This window comes from Lepidochelys olivacea (assembly GCF_965140295.1).
Source record: "Lepidochelys olivacea isolate rLepOli2 genome assembly, chromosome: 8".
Lineage (NCBI taxonomy): Eukaryota > Metazoa > Chordata > Testudines > Cheloniidae > Lepidochelys > Lepidochelys olivacea.
This window is the reverse complement of record NC_140418.1, coordinates 41,106,049-41,133,294: the sequence shown is the minus strand read 5'-3', so window position 1 is coordinate 41,133,294 and position 27,246 is coordinate 41,106,049. Positions and strand designations below refer to the sequence as shown.

Genomic DNA, 27,246 nt, shown 5'->3' with positions numbered 1-27,246 from the left:
GTCCTTCTGATAAATATTTTTGGCTCTACAAGAAATTCTCTTAAGTGGGATCCCCAGAATCCAAGGAAATCAGATCTTATGGGCTGAAATAGAAGCCTTTGGATTGGTTTGAATCCAAGACAGATCAGGTTAGTCTTGAAATAAATATTTTGAAAACAGATTCATCTTGGATAAGAAAGTCTTGCATCCATGAGCTGGGATTCCTCTCAATGCAGAGGAGAGAGAAAAAGAGACACCATAATTCTCAGGACAGATTCAACAGATAGATTCAGTTGTGCCTTCTCAGATCCTGGGATAACTGAAAGAATAGATGCCCTTGAATCGCAGGGAAGTTTGATCACTCCTTTGGAACTAGCTATTCACTTGGTAAAGGCCACAAGTCTGTGGAGAGCCTTACTAGAGGACCTGTTCAAGAGAACTAATTCAGCATTGATTCTGAACCCAATCTCCTAGCCGATCCACTCCTCCAGTGGCAGCTGTATTTCTCCAGCACTGTCATTTTCTGAGATCTAAGATTATTTATTTTGGTATTGCTGAGGGCCTTGGGTCTGGGGAGGCAGACTAATTTGTTGCTTCTCCTATCATTGCTATGGAGTCTGATCCTGGGGTTCCTTGATGATCTATTATTATTTTTAATTCATTTAATTAATTCATATGGTTAATTACCTGATGCTAATGGTTCTTACTATTTTGAATGGTTCTGGGGCTTTGTGGCCGTGCATGTGAGCCACACAATGGGGCTCTGAAAACAGGGTGCATTCAGAGAGCAGCAGCTGCTTGATAAGTAACACTCTTTCCTTCATCTTTAATAGTTTACAGGTACTTAGAAGTGACACTTATCTTGATTCTTAGCAGCCGCAGCAGTCACCACCCACTGGGGAGAGAGCAGCAAACAGCCAGGATTCGAAATATTCCTGTGGTCCTGGAGAAGGACAAATTAGATTCTCCCTTTTCTTCAGTGTGAGGTTGGTTATATTTAATTTAATTTTCACATAGAAAATAAATGATGTCTTGATTTTGGTAGACAATGGTACCATGACAGGTTTCAGAGTAACAGCTGTGTTAGTCTGTCTTTGCAAAAAGAAAAAGGAGTACTTGTGGCACCTTAGAGACTAACCAATTTATCTGAGCATGAGCTTTCGTGAGCTACAGCTCACTTCATCGGATGCATACCGTGGAAACTGCAGTAGACATTATATACACACAGAGACCATGAAACAATACCCCCTGGGGTATTGTTTCATGGTCTCTGTGTGTATATAATGTCTACTGCAGTTTCCACGGTATGCATCCGAGAGCTGGTATTGTTTCATGGTCTCTGTGTGTATATAATGTCTACTGCAGTTTCCACGGTATGCATCCGATGAAGTGAGCTGTAGCTCACGAAAGCTCATGCTCAGATAAATTGGTTAGTCTCTAAGGTGCCACAAGTACTCCTTTTTCTTTTTGCAATGGTACCATGGCAGACTTCCTGTGCCCTTCTGTTTGGATAAGTTAGTTACTCTGAAACCTTAGTTAGAACTAAATGCCTCTCCTATGATGCCATCAATGCTCATGGCCTGATCTGTCCCTTCAGGGCCAAATGGTGCTATTTAGCCACTTACCTCTGCAGGAATGGATACAGAACCACACTGCCCAAGGGGAGTTTGGGGACAAATTGTTCTTCAGAGAGGCACAGTTCTTCCCTGAGCACACTAGTAAACCAGGCCTACTCCATGAGCCAGTGCAGAGGAGAGGCAGGGCCTCCCTTTTGGGGTGCTTATAGCATCTCTTCCTCCTGGGAGAATTCTGTGCAAAAAAAAAAAATTCTGTGAATGCTACTTTAAAATTCTGTCTATTTTATTTGTCAGAATAACACTATATACATTTTGGTATTATTATTAAATTATTTTGGTAATTTATTTAAAAATACCTGTCAACAAATATGTCTTTAAAAATACAGATGCACAAAATTCCCTCAGGAGTAGAGAGTTAAAGAAATCCCCATGACAACCCAGTTCCTGTTTCTCTGCCCCCTCCCCTCCCAGAGCCCAGCCGTGGGGCATCCCCTCCCCAGTGCAAACACTCCTCCCCCAGAGCCCAGCTGTGGGCCCCCCACAGCCCAGACACCCACACCCCCTACCTACCTACCCTGCAGAGCCCAGGGATCCAGTGGGAAAAGCAACCTGATGCTGGGTCCTGGGCTTGTGTGTAGTTCCCTGCATGCTGCCCTTTTCCTTCAGGGCGTGCTGAGAACTGCACTTGCTGGGAACCCTCCAGATCTCTCCCCCTGGCAGTCTCTTCTATTTCAGAGCTGGGTTCTGCTGGGTCCAGAGGCCCCCAGTGGTGGCTAGCAGCTCTGCAGCCCATTTCTGTGAGGAGGAAAAAGGAAATTCTGCATGCACAACTTTAATTTCTGTGCAAATTCTGCATGCACAGTGGTGCTGAATTCCCTCAGGAGTAACCTCTGGAGTCACCCTTAGGGAGCTGTCTTTGCAATGCCCTGACTGTACGTTAAGGACTCAGAGCGCACTGAGCCAGCAGTTCCTCCTAGCCTGGGAACGCGTCCCTCCCTAACCTTAATAGTCTCTTAAAGCCAGTTTTTGTATGGAAATATTACCTCTCCCCTCCCCAGACTGGAATGCCCCCCCCACATGCACATGCTAACTCACGCACAAACTGCCTTAAATTTACTCTCCAGAATTAAAGGAAAGAGCCCCTCCCCAAACAATATGAACGTTGGGAGCAGGCCTGTGATTTGGAGCACATGCTGCCCTGTTATCCTGTAACTAACTGGAGGAGCAGCTTGGGGCAAGGTGCTGGCCTAGCTACTGGTGTCCTGAGGAGTTGGAAGCTGAGAGAAGTTGGAAGCAGTTGGTGTGAGCAGTGCAGCCAAATCCTCTGAGTCCCGCATGATGCCTTCTCAGGCCTCTTCCCCTAGTGATGTCTCCAACGCCCATCTCGTGTGATGCCTCCTCTACCCCAGACCTCCCTACTGGTGCATCATCCCACTTCCCCCTCCCCACCTCTCTCCATGAGGACACTTTGCATCAATGAATGTGAATTGTGGTGGTGGAGGCTGGAGCATGCAGGCTGATCCTGACTGCAGAGTGGAGAGAATGAGTGAGCCACAGCAGATATCTGTCTACACTGTAGTTGGGAGCAAGTCTCCCAGCTTGGGTAGACAGACTTGTGCTAGCAGGGCTCGAGCTAGCACACTCAAAATAGCTGTGTGTACACTGCTGCTTGGGCTGGAGTGCAGGGTCTTGAGCCCATCCAGCCCCCCCTGCTTGAGAGCCAACATTCCAGCCCAAACTGCAACATCCACATTGCTAACACACGTCTGCCTACCCAGGCTGAGAGGCTCACTTCCCACTGCAGTGTAGACAGATACAGAGGGGCCCTGGCCCTGAAGGACTCACCTCAGGCTGTGGTTGCCTCCTTACTCCCTGTCTTCACTACTCAGGAATAGGATATCTCCCCAGAGGAGAGGCACTTCAGCAGCAGTAAGATCTGTGTCTTTTCTCAGCCCCAGTGACTCTCTGTATCTCCAGATAAAGGACTTTGTTTCTCCTATAAATATTCAAATTGAGGGAAATGTGTAGGGTGACTCTTGGACTCAGTCTTCTCCCCTTTAAAGGTCTCTGTGTTGTCATAGGACGGCAACAACATGTCTAGAAACCCACGTGCACCAGATACGACAGTAGTGGCCAGGGAAGATCACCACGAAGCAGAAGATTTTGAGATGACCCTGGCAGAGCTGCATGCCCTGATGGAGCTACGATCTGTGAATGCTCTGAAAAAAATAAAAGAAAGTTATGGAGATGTCTTTGGAATCTGCACACGGCTCAAAACATCCCCCCAAGAAGGGATAAGGGGAGACCCGTTAGATATAGCCAGAAGGCAAGCAGTTTTGGGGAAGAACTTTATACCCCGCCAAAAACCTAAATCATTCCTTCAGCTGATATGGGAAGCATTACAGGATGTAACATTAATTACATTAGAAATTGCAGCCACTGTATCACTAGCACTTTCTTTTTATACCCCGTCACGAGGAAAAACTACAGTGTGTATAGACAACCATTCTGCTACTGAAGAGGGTGAAAATGAGATGGCTTGGATTGAAGGAACTGCAATTCTTTTGTCCGTAGCTTGTGTAGTATTGGCAACAGCTTTAAATGATTGGAGTAAGGAGAAACAATTTAGGAGGTTGCAGCATCGTATTGAAAAAGAACAGAAGTTTGCTGTCATCAGAGATGGTCAAGTCATCCAAATACCCATAACTGACATAGTAGTTGGGGATATTGTGCCTATCAAATATGGTGACCTTCTACCAGCTGATGGTGTGCTTCTCCAAGGGAATGACCTCAAAATAGATGAGAGTTCACTCACAGGAGAATCTGATCATGTTAAGAAAACTTTGAGTGGAGATCCCATGCTGCTTTCTGGTAGCCATGTGGTGGAAGGCTCTGGAAGAATGGTAATAACTGCAGTGGGTGTAAACTCACAGATGGGAATTATCCTCACTTTGCTTGGAGTGGGAGGAGAACAAGGGAAGGAGAGAGTGAAAAAGAAAAAGAAAGAACAAGATGGCTCACCTGAGAACAGCAACAAAGCAAAAGCTCAGGATTATGCAGCCACAGAAATGCAGCCTGGAACTAGTGAAGAAAGCACTAATGGAGAAGAGACAGTCAACAGGCAATCAAATTTGTCAAAAAAAGAAAAATCAGTCCTACAAGGGAAACTTACCAGATTAGCAGTTCAGATTGGCAAAGCAGGGTTGGCAATGTCTACAATCACAGTGGTTGTCCTTATAGTTTATTTTTTAATTAAAACATTCTTGATTCAGGAGCATATTTGGACTGCTCAGTGCACCCCAGTTTATATAAAATATTTTGTGAAGTTCTTCATTATTGGAGTTACAGTCTTGGTGGTGGCCGTGCCAGAGGGTCTCCCACTTGCTGTCACTATTTCACTTGCCTACTCTGTAAAGGAAATGATGAAAGATAATAACCTAGTGCGGCATTTGGATGCTTGTGAAACAATGGGCAATGCAACAACCATTTGCTCGGATAAAACGGGAACATTAACCATGAACAGAATGGCAGTAGTCCAGGCTTTCATCAGCGAAATGCATCATAAAATTATTCCTGCATGTGAATCAATTCCTCAGACTACTCTGAACTATCTTTTAACAGGTATTTCTGTGAATTGTGCTTACACTTCCAAAATATTGCCTCCTGAAAAAGAAAGTGGCTTGCCACGTCAGGTTGGCAATAAAACTGATTGTGCCTTGCTGGGATTTCTTCTGGATTTAAAACAGGATTATCAGGCTGTAAGAAATCAAATACCAGAAGAAAAGTTGTATAAAGTATACACCTTCAACTCTGATAGAAAATCAATGAGTACGGTATTGAAAAATGTTGATGGTAGTTACCGAATGTTCACCAAGGGTGCTTCTGAGATAGTACTTAAAAAATGCAACAAAATCTTGAATGCTGCTGGTAAACCTAAACCATTCAACTCAAAGGACAATGATGATATTGTAAAAAATGTGGTCAAACCTATGGCTTCTGATGGACTCAGAACCATATGTCTAGCATTCAAAGATTTCCCAGCTGGGCAGCCTGAACCAGAGTGGGACAATGAAAACAATATTATCATGGAACTTACATGTATTGCAGTTGTTGGCATTGACGATCCATTGAGGCCTGAGGTTCCTGATGCAATAACAAAATGCCAGAATGCTGGCATCACAGTGCGTATGGTTACTGGCGATAACATTAATACTGCACGCACAATTGCTTTGAAATGTGGTATTTTGCATCCTGGGGAGACCTTCCTTTGCTTAGAGGGAAAAGAGTTGAACAGACTAATTCGTAATGAAAAAGGAGAGATTAAGCAAGAGCTCCTAGACAAGATTTGGCCAAAACTTAGGGTGCTTGCAAGATCCTCTCCCACTGACAAACACACATTGGTAAAAGGTATAATTGATAGCACCATCTCAGAACAGAGACAAGTTGTGGCAGTAACTGGCGATGGTACTAATGATGCACCAGCATTGAAGGAAGCAGATGTTGGTTTTGCTATGGGCATTGCTGGAACAGATGTAGCTAAAGAAGCATCGGATATTATTCTCACAGATGACAACTTCACAAGCATCGTTAAAGCAGTTATGTGGGGCAGAAATGTATATGACAGTATCTCCAAATTCTTGCAGTTCCAGCTTACTGTCAATGTAGTAGCAGTAATTGTTGCATTTGTGGGAGCATGTATTACACAAGATGCACCACTGAAAACTGTGCAGATGCTGTGGGTGAACCTCATTATGGACACATTTGCTTCTCTTGCTTTAGCTACCGAAAAACCAACTGAGTCTCTCTTGCTACGGAAGCCTTATGGAAGGAATAAATCCCTAATCTCCCACACAATGATGAAAAACATTTTGGGTCAGGCATTCTATCAGCTTGTGGTCCTCTTTACACTTGTTTTTACTGGCGAAAAGCTTTTCGATATTGACAGTGGAAGAAATGCTCCTCTGCATTCCCCACCCTCCAAGCATTACACGATTGTATTCAATACTTTTGTGTTGATGCAGCTTTGTAATGAAATCAATGCCCGAAAGGTTCATGGTGAAAGGAATGTCTTTGAGGGAGTATTCAGTAATGCCATCTTTTGTGCTATAACTGGTGGTACATTACTTCTACAGTTAGTTATAGTAGAGGTTGGTGGGAAGCCCTTTAGTTGTACTGAGCTTACAGTAGAACAATGGCTATGGTCACTTTTCCTAGGGATAGGAACATTACTGTGGGGCCAGCTGATAACAACAATTCCAAATAGCTATTTGAAGTTCTTGACAGAACTTGGTCGTGGGCGACCAAAGGAAGAAATCCTTGAGGCAGAACTAGCTGAAGGTGCAGGAGAGATTGACCATGCTGAAAGAGAATTATGTCATGGTCAGATCTTATGGCTTAGGGGGATTAACAGAATTCGAGCTCAGAGCCAAGTAGTGAATACATTTCATACTTCCTTTTACGAGGAGTTAGAAAAACCACAAACACAAAGTTCAGTTCGCAGCTTAAGAAAATCTAAGCAATGAATTTTAAGTCCTACCTTCCCATTATTGAAACATCACTCAAAAAATAATACTGGGCTAAATGTTAACGCATTCACTGCGTTAAGAAATATATGCCGTTTTTCACACACGGTGATAACAAGACACTCTTTCTGTCTTGAACTGCAAAGGAAGGCACACTGGTGTGAATGGAGATTCAGCATAGAAAGGCTGCTCCTAGCTGTACTCAAAAATGGGACTGAAGAGCTTATTAACAGCGCTTATGTTTATCTTGAGCCTTTCATTTGGCTTTTTTGAGGGAAAGGGGTGAGCATGCCTCCAATCTATTAACTAATTTCTGATGTCAGCTGTTAAAATGTGACTAGTTTATTTTATAAAAGATAAAGATCTTTTTATAAAGTTCATAGATTCTTTTAATTTTGCTCTGTTTATGGCACATAACATAGTGGTATCACTGGAGTTTTGAAGTGACTTCACTGCACAGCATGAATGGATTTGAGTACAGTGTTTAATATTGTTAAATCTTGAGAACTGTCTGGAATAACTGGTTTTGTTCAAAATTCAATAGGATATTGTTAAATGTGGAAGATTGATAAACAATGGAACTTGCTTGAAATGTTTTTTAAATCTAACATAAAATGTGTTTAAATCAAAATGGATCAGTACATTAGTCATTTTTGTCATTATATTCGCTCATTGCTATCCTGGAGCCCCATCCAGCTCTCATTTAAGTCAATGGAATATTTGCCACTGACTTCAGCTGCGTCGGATCAGGCCCTTGACAATCTGTGGAATGGGAGTATGTTCATTTAAATCTAAGTGTTTAACAACCTCCCTCCAGCAGGAGGGTTGTGTGTACCAGGAGGAGTGTTACGATAGGTGTAGTTGGCATGTTTTTGTTTTGTTCCCCATAGTGTATGAACATTTCTTATTATCAAATAAAATAATTTTGTAAAAAGCTCTTTTCTCCCATATTACTTGATCAAGATAGAGGCCAGCATCTGGGAGAAATCATCAGGAAAGTGCCTAAAGGGGTGGGTTGGCTGCTTTGGCTGCACATGGCAGAAAGTTGGGGGAGCAGCTCCAAAGGGTCCTGTGCACTTTAAGAGGATGAATGGGAGGGGCAATACCATGGCTAAGGCAATGGCTGCTCATCTCACATTTTCAAAAGCCCAAAAGGCTCCCACCTCTCCCTGCAAATGCAGCTTCTCTAAGGGCTTGTCTATGCGCCGCTGTAGCACTTAGGGAATGTCTATACTTAAAACACTGTTAATAAAGACACTCTAAGCCGATGGGCGAGAGCTCTCCCATCAGAATAGTTAATCCATCTCCCCAAGACACAGAGGTGTTGCGCTGTGTACAAAGGGGATTAACTCACTATAATTACATCACTTGGGGGTGGATTTTTCACACCCCTGAGCAACATAGTTATACCAATATAGGTCTGTAGTGTAGACCAGATCTTACTGAAGACGCTACCTACGCCGACAGGAGAGCTTCTCACATCAACATAGGTACTTCATCTCCCCAAGAGGCAGTAGCTAAGTTGATGGGCGAAGCTCTCCTGTCAACATACCACTGTCTACACTGGGTGTTAGTATTTTCCACACCCCGAGCAATGTAGTTTTACCAATATAAGTTTGTAGTGTAGACCAGGGCACCCATTGCCTCTCATAGCTGCAGCACACGCCCATATGCTGACTGCAATGATAGTATGTGTTGGAGACAGAAAGACAGACAGAGTGACAGATTAAGTTGCTCTGGCCAAGGAAGGAGAGACAGAAGGGAAACTAGGCATACCTCTGGGGGAGGCCAGAGGGAGGAGATGATGTGCATTTTTTGATGGGATGAACCTTGTCAGGCTGGGGGATGATACACAGTGCTACACCTGTCATACTGCTTCCAGCCATCCTTCTGCCTCTTTATATAAAACAGAATGAAGAGCCAGGCTGGCACTGGCCCAGAGCTGGAAGAAGAGGAAGACACAGTTCTACTCTGCTAATAGGATGTCTGAGTGTGCCAGGGTCTTCCTTGACCTCCCAGAAGAACAGGCCATGCAGTGGTAGAGACTCACCATGCAACTGTAGAGTGAGCTCAGTGAGAACCTAGAGAGAGCCACAAAAGGGACGCATGCTCTTTGTGCCTTCAGCACAGTCACTACCATCCGGGGCCTTCCAAAAGACCAGAGAGGAGACTACAGACATTGCACAGCCTCAGGGAGTCCGTTCAGGCCCTTGTCAGAAGGGCACCAGATCACATCAGCTTCTCATTGAAAGAGTCACTCAGCTGTTGACCATGTTGGGGTTCCAATGTCCTCTCAATGCTGGGTTGTGGCGCCACAGGCTGAACAGTGCAGGCTTTCGTAATGGGTCTGTGCAAGGATTCCCAGTGACTGTCACACTGTTGTTTTATCCTCAACAATTCAGACCTCCCAGTGTTGGGTGGAAGCGGGGAGGCAGATGATGGATTCCTAGTGGGTGAGTACCAGACAGTACTGAAGTGCACACTGTCTGGAGTGGCTCGTGACTGTGAGTGCCTACCTCCGGGCAGACTGTCAGAAAAACGGCAGACACTTCAAGCTGGTGGTGTGTTCTATAATTAGATTTCACCAGTCCAGTAACAAATGTGAACTCCTGGATCACTGTACCAGTCTTACCATGGAGTCACAGACTATCCCCTCAGACTCTCCAGTCTATCTTGCCACCCAGACATCCTGGACCTTGTGATAAAAGGTCACTTATACCAAAAATACACCAAATCAGGTTACTTCCAGTCCCAAGAGACCAGCCACTTAACCAAGATCAATTGGTAATCTAGATCTTATGCCAAAGACAACCCTGGTAGCCAATTCTATAGTAAACTAACTGAACATTTATTAGTAGGGCCCTACCAAATTCACAGTAATGAAAAACGTGTCACAGACCATGGAATCTGGTCTCCCCCCATGAAATCTGGTCTTTTGTGTGCTTTTTACCCTACACTATACAGATTTCACAGAGGAGACCAGCATTTCTCAAATTGGGGGTCCTGACCCAAAAGAGAGTTGCAGGGGGGTCACAAGGTTATTTTAGGGTGGTTGTGGTATTGCCACATTTACTACTTCACTGCCTTCAGAGCTGGGTGGGCGGAAAGCAGCGGCTGTTGGCTGGGCGCCCAGCTCTGAAGGCAGCACCCTGCCAGCAGCAGCACAGAAGTAAGGGTGGCAACACTATACCATGCCACCCTTACTTCTGCACTGCTGCCTTCAGAACTGGGCAGCTGAAGAGTGGGGCTGCTGACTGAGGGCCCAGCTCTGCAAGAAACAGCGCAGAAGTAAGGGTGGCAATACCATACCATGCCATCCTTACATTTGTGCTGCTGCTGGCGGCAGCTCCTCCTTCAAAGCTGGGCTTCTGGCCAGCAGCTGCTGCTCTCCAGCTTCCCAGCTCCGAAGGCAATGCTGCTGCCTGCAGCAGTGCAGAAGTAAGGGTAGCAGTACTGCAACCTCATCTACAATAACCTTGTGACCCCCCCCCCAACAACTCCTTTTTGGGTCAGGATCAATGTCCCCTCTAATTTTTTCCATCCATGTGCAGAATGAATTTTGTTATGTTCACCAAATTACCGAGGTAATGTGCGGATGTGTGCCACCAGTAGAAACAAAAAACCTAGATATAATATGCTTTGACAGAGTCAGGCCAGAGGGCTACAGGAGAGTGCTAAAAGGTAGATACATTAGCCCCAGATTAAGCAGGTCCCTTTTCCCTGAGTAAAGGAACAATCAGGAAGTTGCTGGAATCAGTTAGAACAGGCAGGATAATCAGGGCACCTGGTTTATAAAGGACCTCACTTCAGTTAGTGAGGTGCATGCAAGGAACTGGGAGCAAGAGGCTCGCAAGGAGCTGAGAGTGAGTAGGCGTACTGCTGGAGGACTGAGAAGTACAAGTGTCATCAGACATCAGGAGGAAGGTCCTGCGGTGAGGATAAAGAAGGTGTTGGGAGGAGGCCATGGGGAAGTAGCCCAAGGAGTTGTAGCTGTCACACAGCTGTTACAGGAAACACTGTGATTCACAGGGCCCTGGGGTGGAATCTGGAGTAGAGGGTGGGCCTGGGTTCCCCCCATCCACCCAACTCCCTATTGGATACAAGAGGAGTTGACCTGGACTGTGGGTCCCACCAGAGGGGAAGGTCCCTGGCTTGTCCCCCGACCCACTAGGTGGATCAGCAGAGACTGTGGGGATTGTTCTCCTCCCTTTCCCCATGCTAGTCAGTGATGAGGTTAGCTGAGTGAATGGCAGGTTTGAGCCACGAGCAAAAGTGACCAAACTGAGGGCTGCTGTGAATCTCTGAAGCGAGCAAATCCGCCAATAAGTGCAGGACCTACCAAGGCAGAGGAGGAACTTTGTCACACTATATTTTAAAAAAGTTACCATGAGGATAATTACTCCAGCCAGGACAGGTTAGGCATTTTATAAATCAGTACTCAAAGAATTAAATTTAAGAATAAGAGAGAAATAAAAATTATGAAATACATAGACCAGTCAAAAACCTCAAATAACAGTACTTTGAAAGAATAAAATCACAGAGGATATATGTGCATTGCAGGAAGTATCAAGAAGTAACAACCACCACAATAATACAACTATGTGCTGGGAGGTGAGTGTGAAAGACAGTTTGTGTGTGTGTGTGACAGAGACACAGTGTGTGTGTGTGTGAGAGACAGAGACATGTGTTTCCCCTTTAAGTATTTTCACAGCCTGGCAGGACTCCACAGTGGACTGCAGCTGCCCTGGGACTTCCTTCAGGTAATCAGTATTGCTAACTCTCATGCTATATGGTGCTTTTCCTTAAAGCCCCAGTGTGTACACATAGGCGCAGGAGGATGATATTGAGGAGGAAGTGTGTATATACAGCATCCCCTTGAGTTCTGGGAGAAGTGGAGCGGCTTCTTCCCATGCTGAGTTATAGTGATTGGACTAAAATTTAAAGAAAGTATCCGTATGCCCAAAGTGTGGAGTCCTGGCTGAGTGACAGCTCCGACACTGAGCTGCGCACTGATAGAGAAGTCAGGCCATTGCCCCAGACCCGGGTAACATGGATCCAGGGTGGGAGAACACATCTCCCAGAACACATTCCTCACTGAAAGGGGCCCTTTTAAAATTCTACAGAGGACCCAGCCCTCTCTCACCACAAGAGGCAGGTCTGTGGAGGTTACTGTCACTCGAGTGTTTACACATCAATTTACAGTGTTATGAATCATAGAATCATAGAATATCAGGGTTGGAAGGGACCTCAGGAGGTCATCTGGTCCAACCCCCTGCTCAAAGCAGGACCGATCCCCAACTAAATCATCCCAGCCAGGGCTTTGTCAAGCCTGACCTTAAAAACTTCTAAGGAAGGAGATTCCACCACCTCCCTAGGTAACGCATTGCAGTGTTTCACCACCCTCCCAGTGAAAAAGTTTTTCCTAATATCCAACCTAAATCTCCCCCACTGCAACTTGAGACCATTACTCCTTGTTCTGTCATCTGCTACCACTGAGAACAGTCTAGAGCCATCCTCTTTGGAAGCTCCTTTCAGGTAGTTGAAAGCAGCTATCAAATCCCCCCTCATTCTTCTCTTCCGTAGACTAAACATCCCCAGTTCCCTCAGCCTCTCCTCATAACTCATGTGTTCCAGCCCCCTAATGATTTTTGTTGCCCTCCGCTGGACTCTTTCCAATTTTTCCAGATTCTTCTTGTAGTGGGGCCCAAAACTGGACACAGTACTCCAGATGAGGCCTCACCAGTGTCGAATAGAGGGGAACGATCACATCCACTCTGTATTCACAATGGAAAAAGATAGAAACTCAGGAATTGTTTTAATTAAAGCGCAGATGATGGCAAAATGCAGCCCAAATGGTGGAGCTACAATCCTGGGCACTACTGTTTCTTTTCAGCCCTATGATTTGCTGCTGCACATTGTCCTTTTAAGTAGATTGGCACTCAAAGCAGACACAGCAGCAGCAGTCACCAGCAAGCTCCGTCTGTCCCATTCATGAGCCTTGTCACATTTCTCCTCCCCCCCAACTCTTCAGAGATGGGATACAGGGGTGGTGGGAGGGGGACACCCTGACATCAGCGTCCTCTTCCCCCTGCTCTGCATAGCAAACAGGAGGCTACCTGGAACAGCTCTAAGGCAGAGGGCAGGAGCAGCACGGCAGTGGGCAGAGGGACACCTGAAGTGTGTGGCACTTGATAGCTTGCTGGATGGCCACCTGGCCATGCAGCTTAGAGGAAACTTAGGTCAGGACCCCTACAATTACAACACAGTGAAATTTCAGATTTAAATAGCTGAAATCATGAAATTTACAATTTTTTAAATCTTGTGGCTGTGAAATTGAACAAAATGGACCATAAATTTGGTAGGGCTCTATATATTAACTAAGGAAGTGAGAGTTATTGACAGGTTAAAGCAGGTAAAATATATGCAGAGGTGAGTTGCGGTTTGTAATTCCAAATGGTGGCAGTGATGTAATAAACTGCCAGTTTCCCAGAAGTCTTTTCAGGGTTCCCAGATTGTCCCTGAAGATCTCCACTTTGCATCTGGTACACTTTCCTGTAAGAGTCCAAACAGTCCAGAGATGAAGGATCTTTCCTTGAATCCATATTTATAGCTTTTTCTTACAGAAAACAAGCTGCAGGGTCACCACCCACATGGGTTTTTTCCTTTGATGACGGACAGTGCGGAGTGCATTTTGACTCTTTGACCTGCAATCATCTCGCACAATGACCACTTGCTTTGAAATTAGGACTTTTCTGTTAGAGTACTTCATTTGCATTCCCCAAGACCTCTTTCTGCTGTGGTGGGTTATTTAGTTACAGGAGTACACCCAGTGTAAATATTTGCTACTACATTATAATGGGATACAAATAAGTGAAAACAGCGCAAGTAATATCCACTAGTTTTCCTGAAGTTTAAATACCAAATACACGTTTCTATGTTTAACAATCACTTTGATCTATACTAATATAAAAGTGAATTGGCTTGGGGTTTTGACATGAGCTGGCACCTGGTCTGCCAGCATCACACTCTCAACACAAAACTGATGTATGAAGGGGTGTCACTGATGCTCCTGAATATACATCAGGGCTCTCCCAGTTTCGATAAGGCATCAGCCACTATAAATCATATTTACTGCCATCTCCCTTTCATGGTAAGCTTTTAATCTATTGATACACATTGTTTGCACAGCTCTTCTGCCATTGGGCTTCCTTATATCATATGTGATTCCATTCACTTTCAAACATAGAGTCATAGAATCTCAGGGTTGGAAGGGACCTCAGGAGGTCATCTAGTCCAACCCCCTGCTCAAAGCAGGACCAATCCCCAACTAAATCATCCCAGCCAGGGCTATGTCAAGCCTGACCTTAAAAATATCTAAGGAAGGAGATTGGAACGGGAGTCCAAGCGGGAACGGTGTCAACAATTGTGCCACGACTGACTGCATTATCTCCTGCGAGACTAGGACTGTTGGCGACATCCACCATGGTTCCATCGATATTTTCATTGCGAAGACAAGCAATGCTGGGAGTCCCGGTTGGACGGCACCCATCCAGACAGTCTGGCTGGTGTCAAGGGCGATCCACATAGACTGAGCTCTGAACATCGCTGGGCGGTGTCGGGAACGTTCCCTTGACCGAGACTGGTACTGGGCCGGTGGCGACTGCGGCGATCCCAGTGGCAGCTTGCCTCTGGAGCGCGGGGCCAACATTGGCAGAGCTCTGGGTCTTTCTACACTGGCAGAAGAAGCTACTGCTGTTAAAAGTGAGATTCTTCTTTGAGTGATTGCTCATGTGTGCGTGCTTGCCACGTGCACCGGTGCTGGAGGTTTTTCCCCTGGCGGTGCGGGTAGGGGGGAGCGCCCTCCCCGTGACCCCTGGAGCGGCGCCTGCCTGGCGCGGTGTGGGGAGGGCTGTGTTCCCCCCACCCTCAGTTCCTTCTTGCTGCCAGTCAAGGTGCATCGGAACTGCTCAGCTCCAGCTTTGCTGCAGCTCGTCCCCAGAACTCTTCATTTGTTCAGTAGTACCTGTAGTTAGCTAATTCAATTAGTTTAGTCATTCAGTTAGTCATTGAGCCTGGGCCAGGGTATGCCCCACGCCCCAGGCTTTAAGTCATGTGGCTCTTGTAGGCGTTCTGTGCCAAGGAGCGACCCGCACGCAGACTGTCCGTGCTGCTTGGGAGAAACTCATGTCAGCGAAAGGTGCAAGATCTGCAAGTCTTTCAAGCCCCGGACTAAAAAATAAAGGGACTTTAGGCTCCAGGCTATCCTAATGGAGTTGGCGCTGGCCCCAACCGTGGCACACTGCTCCGAACCGGGACCTGGCGCCGCGGCATTGGTATGTGGAGACCCTCTGGTACCATCGTCCAGTCGGCACCACTCCCTGTCCACCGGGCACGCCAAGAGGACCGGAAAGACTCCCTCTTTGTAATGGCACCGAGGGAAGTCTGGGACAGAGGCTAGGCCTATGTCGGGTAGTCCTTGATCCCCATCGGGCCCGAGGCCTCCGACTCATGTTGAGCGGAGTAGCCCGGCCCCTTCAGAGCAGACCTCTCTGGATGCCATCTACGTCCGAAGCCCTCCAGGCAGCCTGGGACGTCATGTCCATCTCAGAAAGTCCTTCCCAATAAGCTTGCATTTTGTTTTTCCTCACAGGGATCAGCACTAACACCAAATCACCAATATCAAATTATCTTTCTTCAGTAGGCTGATCAGATGAAACTTTCTGACTTTCCTGACGGTTTTTAAGATTCTGTTGGACTAACTTGTATATTCTCCTTAAAATGAGTAATGTACTCCCTTACCGGCTGTCCTGTTTTCTCAGTACAGCTGTCCCAGGAGCCTCAACTCAAACCTAGGGGTCCCCCTGCACCTGCCTCCTATGCAGGAGATCAACCAAGAAGATCAGAGGATGTGCCTGATGGGTTGGATGTGACACAGCATCACCATGGATGCCCTTGTCAGAAGAGGCAGACATGGGACAGCATCTAGCTAGCGTGGCAGAGGAAGACAAGGGGAAATAACGAGGAAGCCCAGAATCAGAAACCCCAAAGATCTGTTAGGAAAAGGTGGCCTGGTCCTGAGGCGCCTTCCCACATGGTCATGGTTTCAGTTAAGAGCTGTACCAGTAAGAAGCCTGCAAGAGCAGGCTGTGTGCACTCCCGGGACTGCACCAGCCTACCAGATAGCACAGGACACTCACAAAGCCTCTGTCCCATAAACAATGTAGACAGGCATATTTGGTGGCTGGGATTTGAGTACCCTCAACTCTCTGGGTCTACACATGGTTGGCACTGATGAGCCTGAAGGTGCTTTGCCCTGGCCCACATTTACCATGGAGAGCATCATATCAGCGAACTGCATTGTTGACAACCATGTTGAGACACAGCAATGTTTCATAATTACAACCAGACCTAATGAGGTGACAGTGTATCTCCCAAACACAGTGTGGCAGATCACTAGGATGCCCAGAAAGGTCGGTTGCCCCTTTGACGTGAGTGGTTAGCTGGGGGGCGGGACCTTGCCAGATTGATTCCTTTCGGAGGAGGAATTTATTTACTTACAAGGAATGTACACAGGCCTTGTGACTGCAGTCCCAGGGGAGCCACTGAGGTCACTCATTTAGGGTGAACTGCAAAGAATGGGGGAGGCAATCTCCAAAATTGGTGGATATTCCAATAGTTAGATTTACCAAACGAGTACAAAATACCTCAGTGGTTACCCAGAAGCCAACAACACAGTTCCCTTGAAGCAATCCAGCCTGAGGCCTCCACCCAGACACCCAAGTCAAATACGATGAGGATTACTGAAAATCTTAGTCATCATATAAAAAAGTTCTACCAATCCCAAAGGATCAGACACATTAACCTCCCAGGTTAATGAATATTTCAGATCTTACCCATGGGATGGTGAGTTGTATGGGCCCGTGGTGTCCGGGCTCCTACAAATTCAGGGCTCGGGGGGCCTGGCTCCACAATGTTTGGGACCAGGCTGCCCCTGTGCGCCTCCCTCCGAGTGTCCCTGCCTGCCATAGGCAGCGGGTGGCTGCCCCCTTCAGCTCTGACCTGTGTTCCCTTGCCAGCCGCTGCTGGGGCTGGCTGCAAGGGAGAGGTGCTGGGGGCAGACTGAAGCGGCTGCTGCGCCTGTGGAGGGAGGAGGGGAGGAGGTGCATGGAAGCCTCGCCCCAGCAGGTGACTCAGAGGGGGAGGGGCTTCTCCTGGCTGGACCTCCTGAGCAGCAGCCTGGGAGGGCTTGGGTAAGTGTCGTGCCTGGGGGGGCAGGGAGGGGGCCTCCTTCTCCCCCAGAGCTCACTGCTGCCAGTGGGGAGAGGGCTGGGGGGAGTCCTCCTCTCTGGTCCCAGCCCTGGGGCAGCCTGCCTGCTGCACCCCAAAATCCTCATCACTGGCCCAGCCCTATGCCTCAGAGGCCTTTGCTGGCTTTCAATCGCTCTCTCTCACACAGCTTATCAAATAGTTCTTTATCTTCTGCATTTTCAACCAGGGCTAGTCTACACTTGAAACACTGCATCGGTGCAGCTGCCCTGCTGTAGCATAGTTAATCTACCTCTCCAAGGGGCGGTAGTTTATGTTGGTGACATAGTCCTGTCTGCGTGGGGGAGGGGTGTTAGCTCAGTATAATTACATCGCTCAGGGGTGTGGATTTTTCACACCTCAAGAGCGACATAGGTATACCGATATTGGTCTGTAGTGTAGACCAGACCCCAGTCCCAGGGAAATCACTTGTATTGTCCCTGGGTTAGTTCTTCTTCAGGTTTTGCCATGTAGTTCAGTATGTTAGGTGGAGGCTTCTATTTCCAGCTCTCACTACATGAAGGGGCATTTAATTGCTCCTTCCATTTAACCTGGATGAAGAGTTCTAATCACAGCCATCTGCTTTAACCAGGTCTGTGATCAAAGACCCACTTGATGGCACTCAATAACACGGTCCAGCAGAACTGTAGATAAGGGTGGGAAACAAAAACTGGTAGTTACTTGGAGACAGACATTAGAATGGTAGAGTTAATAACTTTATTCTGTGGAATAATTGAATTAGACCTGAATTAATTACTGAACCTAAAAGGTGTGGCTTTGGCAGGGAGAGGGAATTCACATAAATTATTAAGGTAAGTGAAAATGACTCACTTGAACACTTGTAAGTTAGTGAACCAGGAGTTCACAACTCTTTCCTTCTAACAGCTAATGCTAAGTTAATGTTTCCCACAGATCATCATATCACACTAGGGAACAGATGCATGGCTTCTTAAGCATCTAACTATGATGTATAGGGAAAAAAACTGCATTATCATGGGGGGCTTAAATATGAGTGATATAAACTGGATAGCTCATCCTGCCAGTAATAAAATGTCCTCATCATTTCTAAATATTATTGATGATAACTTCCGAACTCAAAATGTGTTGTACCCAACACAGAGGAATTATATATCAGACCTCATCTTGACAGATTAAAGGGAACTGATCACAGAACTAAAAATCAGTGATTTCTTAGGTACTTACGATCACAGTCCCATGTGACATTCTCTTAAGCAAACTAGGGATATGGGCTAGATGAAATTTCTATAAAGTGAGTGTGTACCTTGTTGAAAGACCATACCCAAAGTGTAGTTATCAGTTGCCCACTGTCAAACTGGGAAGACATAGAATCATAGAATCATAGAATATCAGGGTTGGAAGGGACCTCAGGAAGTCATTTAGTCCAACCCCCTGCTCAAAGCAGGACCAATCCCCAATTAAATCATCCCAGCCAGGGCTTTGTCAAGCCTGACCTTAAAAACTTCTAAGGAAGGAGATTCTACCACCTCCCTAGGTAACACATTCCAGTGTTTCACCACCCTCCTAGTGAAAAAGTTTTTCCTAATATCCAACCTAAACCTCCCCCACTGCAACTTGAGACCATTACTCCTTGTCCTGTCCTCTTCTACCACTGAGAATAGTCTAGAACCATCCTCTTTGGAACTACCTCTCACGTAGTTGAAAGCAGCTATCAAAACATAGAATCATAGAATCATAGAATATCAGAGTTGGAAGGGACCCCAGAAGGTCATCTAGTCCAACCCCCTGCTCAAAGCAGGACCAATTCCCAGTTAAATCATCCCAGCCAGGGCTTTGTCAAGCCTGACCTTAAAAACCTCTAAGGAAGGAGATTCTACCACCTCCCTAGGTAACGCATTCCAGTGTTTCACCACCCTCTTAGTGAAAAAGTTTTTCCTAATATCCAATCTAAACCTCCCCCACTGCAACTTGAGACCATTACTCCTCGTTCTGTCATCTGCTACCATTGAGAACAGTCTAGAGCCATCCTCTTTGGAACCCCCTTTCAGGTAGTTGAAAGCAGCTATCAAATCCCCCCTCATTCTTCTCTTCTGCAGGCTAAACAATCCCAGCTCCCTCAGCCTCTCCTCATAACTCATGTGTTCCAGTCCCCTAATCATTTTTGTTGCCCTTCGCTGGACTCTCTCCAATTTATCCACATCCTTCTTGAAGTGTGGGGCCCAAAACTGGACACAGTACTCCAGATGAGGCCTCACCAATGTCGAATAGAGGGGAACGATCACGTCCCTCGATCTGCTCGCTATGCCCCTACTTATACATCCCAAAATGCCATTGGCCTTCTTGGCAACAAGGGCACACTGCTGACTCATATCCAGCTTCTCGTCCACTGTCACCCCTAGGTCCTTTTCCGTAGAACTGCTGCCTAGCCATTCGGTCCCTAGTCTGTAGCTGTGCATTGGGTTCTTCCGTCCTAAGTGCAGGACCCTGCACTTATCCTTATTGAACCTCATCAGATTCCTTTTGGCCCAATCTTCCAATTGGTCTAGGTCCTTCTGCATCCTATCCCTCCCCTCCAGCGTATCTACCACTCCTCCCAGTTTAGTATCATCTGCAAATTTGCTGAGAGTGCAATCCACACCATCCTCCAGATCATTTATGAAGATATTGAATAAAACCGGCCCCAGGACCAACCCTTGGGGCACTCCACTTGATACCAGCTGCCAACTAGACATGGAGCCATTGATCACTACCCGTTGAGCCCGACAATCTAGCCAGCTTTCTACCCACCTTATAGTGCATTCATCCAGCCCATACTTCTTTAACTTGCTGACAAGAATACTGTGGGAGACCATGTCAAAAGCTTTGCTAAAGTCAAGAAACAATACATCCACTGCTTTCCCTTCATCCACGGAACCAGTAATCTCATCATAGAAGGCGATTAGATTAGTCAGGCATGACCTTCCCTTGGTGAATCCATGCTGACTGTTCCTGATCACTTTCCTCTCGTGTAAGTGCTTCAGGATTGATTCCTTGAGGACCTGCTCCATGATTTTTCCGGGGACTGAGGTGAGGCTGACTGGCCTGTAGTTCCCAGGATCCTCCTTCTTCCCTTTTTTAAAGATTGGCACTACATTAGCCTTTTTCCAGTCATCCGGGACTTCCCCCGTTTGCCATGAGTTTTCAAAGATAGTGGCCAATGGCTCTGCAATCACAGCCGCCAATTCCTTTAGCACTCTCGGATGCAACTTGTCCGGCCCCTTGGACTTGTGCACATCCAGCTTTTCTAAATAGTCCCTAACCACCTCTTTCTCCACAGAGGACTGGCCACCTACTCCCCATGCTGTGATGCCCAGCGCAGCAGTCTGGGAGCTGACCTTGTTCGTGAAGACAGAGGCAAAAAAAGCATTGAGTCCATTAGCTTTTTCCACATCCTCTGTCACTAGGTTGCCTCTCTCATTCAGTAAGGGGCCCACACTTTCCTTGGCTTTCTTCTTGTTGCTAACATACCTGAAGAAACCCTTCTTGTTACTCTTAACATCTCTTGCTAGCTGCAGCTCCAGGTGTGATTTGGCCCTCCTGATTTCATTCCTACATGCCCGAGCAATATTTTTATACTCTTCCCTGGTCATTTGTCCAATCTTCCACTTCTTGTAAGCTTCTTTTTTATGTTTAAGATCCGCAAGGATTTCACCGTTAAGCCAAGCTGGTCGCCTGCCATATTTAGTATTCTTTTGATACATCGGGATGGTTTGTCCCTGTAACTTCAATAGGGATTCCTTGAAATACAGCCAGCTCTCCTGGACTCCTTTCCCCTTCATGTTATTCCCCCAGGTTATCCTACCCATCAGTTCCCTGAGGGAGTCGAAGTCTGCTTTCCTGAAGTCCAGGGTCCGTATTCTGCTGCTTACCTTTCTTCCCTGTGTCAGGATCCTGAACTCAACCAAATCATGATCACTGCCTCCAAGATTCCCATCCACTTTTGCTTCCCCCACTAATTCTTCCCGGTTTGTGAGCAGCAGGTCAAGAAAAGCTCCCCCCCTAGTTGGCTCCTCTAGCACTTGCACCAGGAAATTGTCCCCTACATTTTCCAAAAACTTCCTGGATTTTCTAGGCACTGCTGTAGTGCTCTCCCAGCAGATATCAGGAAGATTAAAGTCGCCCATGAGAACCAGGGCGTGCGATCTAGTAGCTTCTGCGAGTTGCCGGAAGAAAGCCTCATCCACCTCATCCCCCTGGTCCAGTGGTCTATAACAGACTCCCACCACTACATCACTCTTGTTGCTCACACTTCTAAACTTAATCCAGAGACACTCAGGTTTTTCTGCAGTTTCATACCGGAGCTCTGAGCAGTCATACTGCTCCCTTACATGCAGTGCTACTCCCCCACCTTTTCTGCTCTGCCTGTCCTTCCTGAACAGTTTATAACCATCCATGACAGTACTCCAATCATGTGAGTTATCCCACCAAGTCTCTGTTATTCCAATCACGTCATAATTCCTTGACATCACCAGGACCTCCAGTTCTCCCTGCTTGTTTCCAAGGCTTTGTGCATTTGTATATAGGCACTTGAGATAACCTGCTGATCGCCCCTCATTCTCAGTATGAGGTAGGAGCCCTCCCCTCACCGACGTTCCTGCCTGTGCTTCCTCCCGGTATCCTGCTTTCCCACTTACCTCAGGGCTTTGGTCTCCTTCCCCCGGTGAACCTAGTTTAAAGCCCTCCTCACTAGGTTAGCCAGCCTGCTCGCAAAGATGCCCTTCCCTCTCTTCGTTAGGTGGAGCCCATCTCTGCCCAGCACTCCTCCTTCATGGAACACCATCCCATGGTCAAAGAATCCAAAGCCTTCTCTCCGATACCACCTGTGCAGCCATTCGTTGACTTCCACGATTCGACAGTCCCTACCCTGGCCTTTTCCTTCCATGGGGAGGATGGATGAGAACACCACTTGTGCCTCAAACTCCTTTATCCTTCTTCCCAGAGCCATGTAGTCCGCAGTGATCCGCTCAGGGTCATTCTTGGCAGTATCATTGGTGCCCACGTGGAGAAGCAGGAAGGGGTAGCGATCTGAGGGCTTGATGAGTCTTGGCAGTCTCTCCATCACATAGCGAATCTTAATCTTATCTAGTGGGGTCCCACAGTGATCTGTCCTGAGTCTGATACTATTCAAAATTTTCATTAATGTCTTGGATAATAAATAGATTAATAAATTCCAGGGTCAGAAGGGACCATTGTGATCGTCTGACCTCCTGTATAACACAGGCCAGAGAACTTCCCCAAAATAATTTCTAGAGCAGATCTTTTAGAAAAACATCCAGTCTTGATTTTTAAATTGTTAGGGATAGAGAATCCACCACAAACCTTGGTAAACTGTTCCAATGGTTAATTACTCTCACCATTAACTTTTACACCTTATTTCCAATCTGAATTTGTCTAGTTTCAACATCCAGCCATTGGATCCTGTTAGACCTTTCTCTGATAGACTAAAGAGCCCATTATTAAATATTTGTTCTCCATGTAGATAGTTACAGACTGTGATCAAGTTACTCCTTAAACTTCTCTTTGTTAAGCTAAACATATTGAGCTCTTTGAGTCTATCACTGTACGACATGATCTCTAATACTTTAATCATGCTTGCGGCTTTTCTCCGAACCCTCTGCAATCAACCTCCTTCTTGAATTGTGGGCACCAGAACTGGACAGAGGATTCCAGCAGTGGTCACACCAGTGCAAAACACAAACGTAAAATAACCTCTTTACTCCTACTTGAGATTTCTGTTTATGCATCCCAGGATTGCATTAGCTCTTTTGGCCACAGCATCACACTGGGAGCTCATGTTCAGCTGATTATTCACCATGACCACCAAATTTTTTTCAGAGTCACTGCTTCCCAGGATATAATCCCCATTCTGTAAGTGTGGCCTGCATTCTTTGTTCCTAGGTGTATATATTTACGTTTACCCATATTAAAATTCATATTGTTCGCTTGCACCCCATTTACCAAGTGAGCCAGATTCCTTTGAATCCGTGAGCTGTCTTCATTATTTACCACTCCTTCAATTTTTGTGTCATCTGCAAACTTTATTAGTGATGATTTTATGCTTTCTTTCAGGTCATTGATAAAAATATTTACAATTACATATTGCTATCTATCAGTTAGCCACGTTTTAGTCCATTTAATGTGTGCCATGTTCATTTGATATCATTCTAGTTTTTTAATCAAAATGTCATGTAGTACCAAGTGAAACAACTTACTGGTCTAAGCATGTTATAACAACACTATTATTTTTATTAACCAAACGTGTAATCTCATAAAAAATATCGAGTTAGTTTGACAGAATCTATTTTCCACAAACCCATGTTAATTTCCATTAATTACATTATCCTCTTTAAATTCTTTATCAATCTCATTCTGTATCAGCTGCTTCATTATATTCTATGATTCTATGATTGTATGATTATTTTGCATGGGATCAATGTGAGGCTGATAGGCCTCTAATTTGCTGGATCATCCCATTTACTCTTTTATAAAAGTGGCACCATGTTAACTTTTTTCCAGTCTTATTGAAAATCAGCAGTAATGGTCCAGTGAGCTCCCAAACAGTTCTTTTAAAACTCTTGGATGTAAGTTATCTGGACCTGTTGATTTAAAAATGTCTAACTTTAGTAGCTTCCATTTAGCATCCTCTAGAGAGAACAGTGGAATTGAAAGAGCGTTATTGTCACCATATTATGAGACCACATCATCTGTCTTTTCCCCAAATACAGAACAGAAATATTTATTGAACACTTCTGCATTATTGATAAGTCTACCATTTCCAAGTAGTAATGGATGAGTACTGTTGTCAGGATTCTTTTTGTTTCTAATATATTTTTAAAAACTCCTTCTCATAGATTTTTCCTTGTGTCCTTTTGTTTCCCTTATCAATTTTCTACATTTCCTAACTTCTGATTTATATACATTACTATCAACTTCCCATTTGTTATATATTATTTTTTATAGCTGCCTTTACCTCACCTCTAACTCAGGTCAGTCTTTTTTGACCAGGTCAACTGTCTTCCTCAATTGTGGAATTGTGGCTTTGGGCAACTCGTAAGGTGTTCATAAATGATTCCCACTTACCACTCCCATTTTTGATTAAATTCTTCCTCCCAGCTGGAGTGGAGCGTATGCTTAGAAAATCTATGGATGACACCAAGGTGGGAGAGCTTGAAAGCACTTTGGAAGTGTAGCCCCATCTGTTCACTGGCCTAGTATGAGGTTGTTCAAGATAGGGGAAGCTTCCCTTGTGACTTTTTACACAACTTTGGTAAACTGGGTCTGAGACTCCTTTGTGTGCTCTGTGTTGTGTGTTAGTGTGTGTTCACCTCAAGACCTGACCCACTGTCAGGGTTCCCTCCCCTCTCTGAAATTTAGGGTACAGATCATAGAATCATAGGGTTGGAAAGGACCTCAGGAGGTCATCTAGTCCAACCCCCTGCTCAAAGCAGAACCAATCCCCAATTTTTGCCCCAGATCCTTAAATGGCCCCCTCAAGGATTGAACTCACAACTCTGGGTTTAGCAGGCCAATACTCAAACCACTGAGCTATCCCTCCCCCCAGATGTGGGGACCAGCATGACAGATGTGGGGACCCACATGAAAGAACCCCTAAGCTTATTTCTACCAGCTTAGGTTAAAACTTCCCCAAGGCACAAATTCTTTGCCCTTGTACATACGCTGCCACCAGCAAGTGATTTAACAAAGAATCAGGGAAAGGACCACTTGGAGTTCCTATTCCCCCAAAATATCCCTCCAAGCCCTTACACCCCCTTTCCTGGGGAAGCTTGAGAATAATATCCTAACCAATTGGTTACAAAGTGATCACAGACCCAAACCCCTGGGTCTTATGACAATAGAGAAATCACTCAGGTTCTTAAAAGAAGGATTTTATTTAAAAAAAGGTAAAAATCATCTCTGTAAAATCAGGATAGAAAATAACTTTACAGGGTAACAAAAGATTCAGATACACAGCAGAACTTCCTCTGGGCTTAGTTTCAAAGTTACAAAAAACAGGAATAAACCTCCCTCCAGCAAAGGAAAAATTCACAAGCAGAACAAAAGATAATCTAACACGCCTTGCCTGGCTTTTACTTACACTTTGTAATATGAGTGACTTTTAGGATGGTTTATAGGAGAAGGAGTTTTCTGACCTGATGCCTCTCTGCTTCCCGAGAGAACACACCAAAACAAAGCCTCCCTCCCACCTCAAGATTTGAAAGTATCTTCTTTCCCCATTGGTCCTTTTGGTCAGGTGCTAACCAGGTTATTTGAGCTTCTTAACCCCTTACAGGTAAGGAGGAATTCTAGGCTAAACTGGCCAAACCCCTAGTCTCTGCTCCTCTTTCATCAGGCAGCCTACTGTTCCAAATCGAGCTGGAAAGGTGCCCATCGCTGTCTTGTTGAGCACCGAGGTGCTGGTAAACTATCTCTGGGCACCACTCCAATATGATCCCACTCTGTCTGCCCTTCTCCAGTCCAATTAAGTTTATTCAGACTCTCCTCAGTTTGGTGGGTTTCCTCCTGCAGTCCCCATGGTCTGGTCAGGCTCTTCCAGGTCAGAGTACTGAGGGTCTGAGTCAAAATGGTCTGAGTCTGGGTCTTGTGACTCAGTACAGTGTAACCCTGGCTCCCCTTCATTGCACTGCCCAACCCCCATGTCCCAGGTATCCCCTGTGCACATTACCCACCAGTGGTTTTCTTTCCCCTATAGCAGCCTGGTTTATCTACAGAGCCCCCACTAAGTTCCTTCCCTGCCTCCAGTGGGAAGTTTCCCTCAAGTCCCAGCTTGGCTCCCTCCATTTGTACCTTCCTGCTTGCTGGTTGATTGACTCCACCGATAGGTAGAAACATGCATGGTGTAATTTGGTTACAGTGTATCATCTGTTCCCCTCCTCCTGATTCCAGCTCTACAGCATAGACAGGCAAGTCCCCTTGTCTTCTGATCATGATATATGGAATTGGTTCCCATATGTCTCCCAATTTCTGTCTCCCTTTCTTCTCTCTAGTTTCAGAGTAACAGCCGTGTTAGTCTGTATTTGCAAGAAGAAAAGGAGTACTTGTGGCACCTTAGAGACTAACCAATTTATTTGAGCATAAGCTTTCGTGAGCTTATGCTCAAATAAATTGGTTAGTCTCTAAGGTGCCACAAGTACTCCTTTTCTTTCTTCTCTCTGGCTACTAGCGCCCTGTCTCCAGGAGTCAGTGGGGCTTCTCACATTTGGCAGTCATAGTACTGTTTCTGGTGATGTTTGGTGGCTTCAGATGCCTGTGCAGCCTGATGATATGCTCTCTCTAGGCATTCCCTTAGCCGGGAGATGTTCCCCCCACCTCCACCCTCTCATCTCCCCGGTGGGGGGAACCCAGGGCCAGATCTACCTTCAGTCTTGGGTGCCGTCCAAACATGAAGAAGAATGGGGAAAACCCAGTGGACTCATGCCGGGTGAAGTTATAGGTGTGTGTCATGGGCTCAATATAGTCCTTCCAGTTCGCCTTTTGGTCTGGATGCAGGGTTCCCAGCATATTCATGAGTGTTTGGTTGAACCACTCAGTAGTCCCATTCCCCTGAGGGTGACAGGGCGTGGTTCTGCTCTTTGAAGTTCCAAACAGTTTGCAAAACCAGACCAGGAGATTACTTTCAAAAATTCTCACCTGATCCCTTTGTATCCTTTCAGGGATGCTATAGTGGCAGATGAACTGTTTGCACATCATCTTGGCCACAGTAGATGCTGGCTGGTCACGAGTAGGGTATGCCTGAGCATAGTGAGTGAAGTTGTCAGTGACTACAAAGATATCCCAGGATGGTTCCAGGGTGAGAAAATCGAGGCACACTAGCCCCAGGGGCCTAC

General features: G+C 45.9%; 1 protein-coding gene across 2 annotated transcripts; it reads left to right on the top strand.

The window, feature by feature from the left end:
• Window positions 1-278: 278 nt before the first annotated feature.
• LOC311525417 (plasma membrane calcium-transporting ATPase 1-like) lies at window positions 279-7,352 on the top strand. 2 transcript variants are annotated; one of them, XM_084637541.1, is made up of 4 exons: window positions 279-366; window positions 853-965; window positions 3,638-3,850; window positions 4,304-7,352. In XM_084637541.1, the coding sequence occupies exons 3-4, from the start codon at window positions 3,650-3,652 to the stop codon at window positions 7,076-7,078; spliced, it is 2,976 nt and encodes a 991-aa protein (XP_084493667.1). In that variant the 5' UTR covers window positions 279-366; window positions 853-965; window positions 3,638-3,649; the 3' UTR covers window positions 7,079-7,352. The 2 variants fall into 2 exon arrangements, with proteins under 2 accessions (XP_084493667.1, XP_084493666.1); XM_084637540.1 differs by lacking the exon at window positions 279-366 and having other exon boundaries at window positions 779-965; window positions 3,638-7,352.
• The last annotated feature ends 19,894 nt before the right edge of the window (window positions 7,353-27,246 follow it).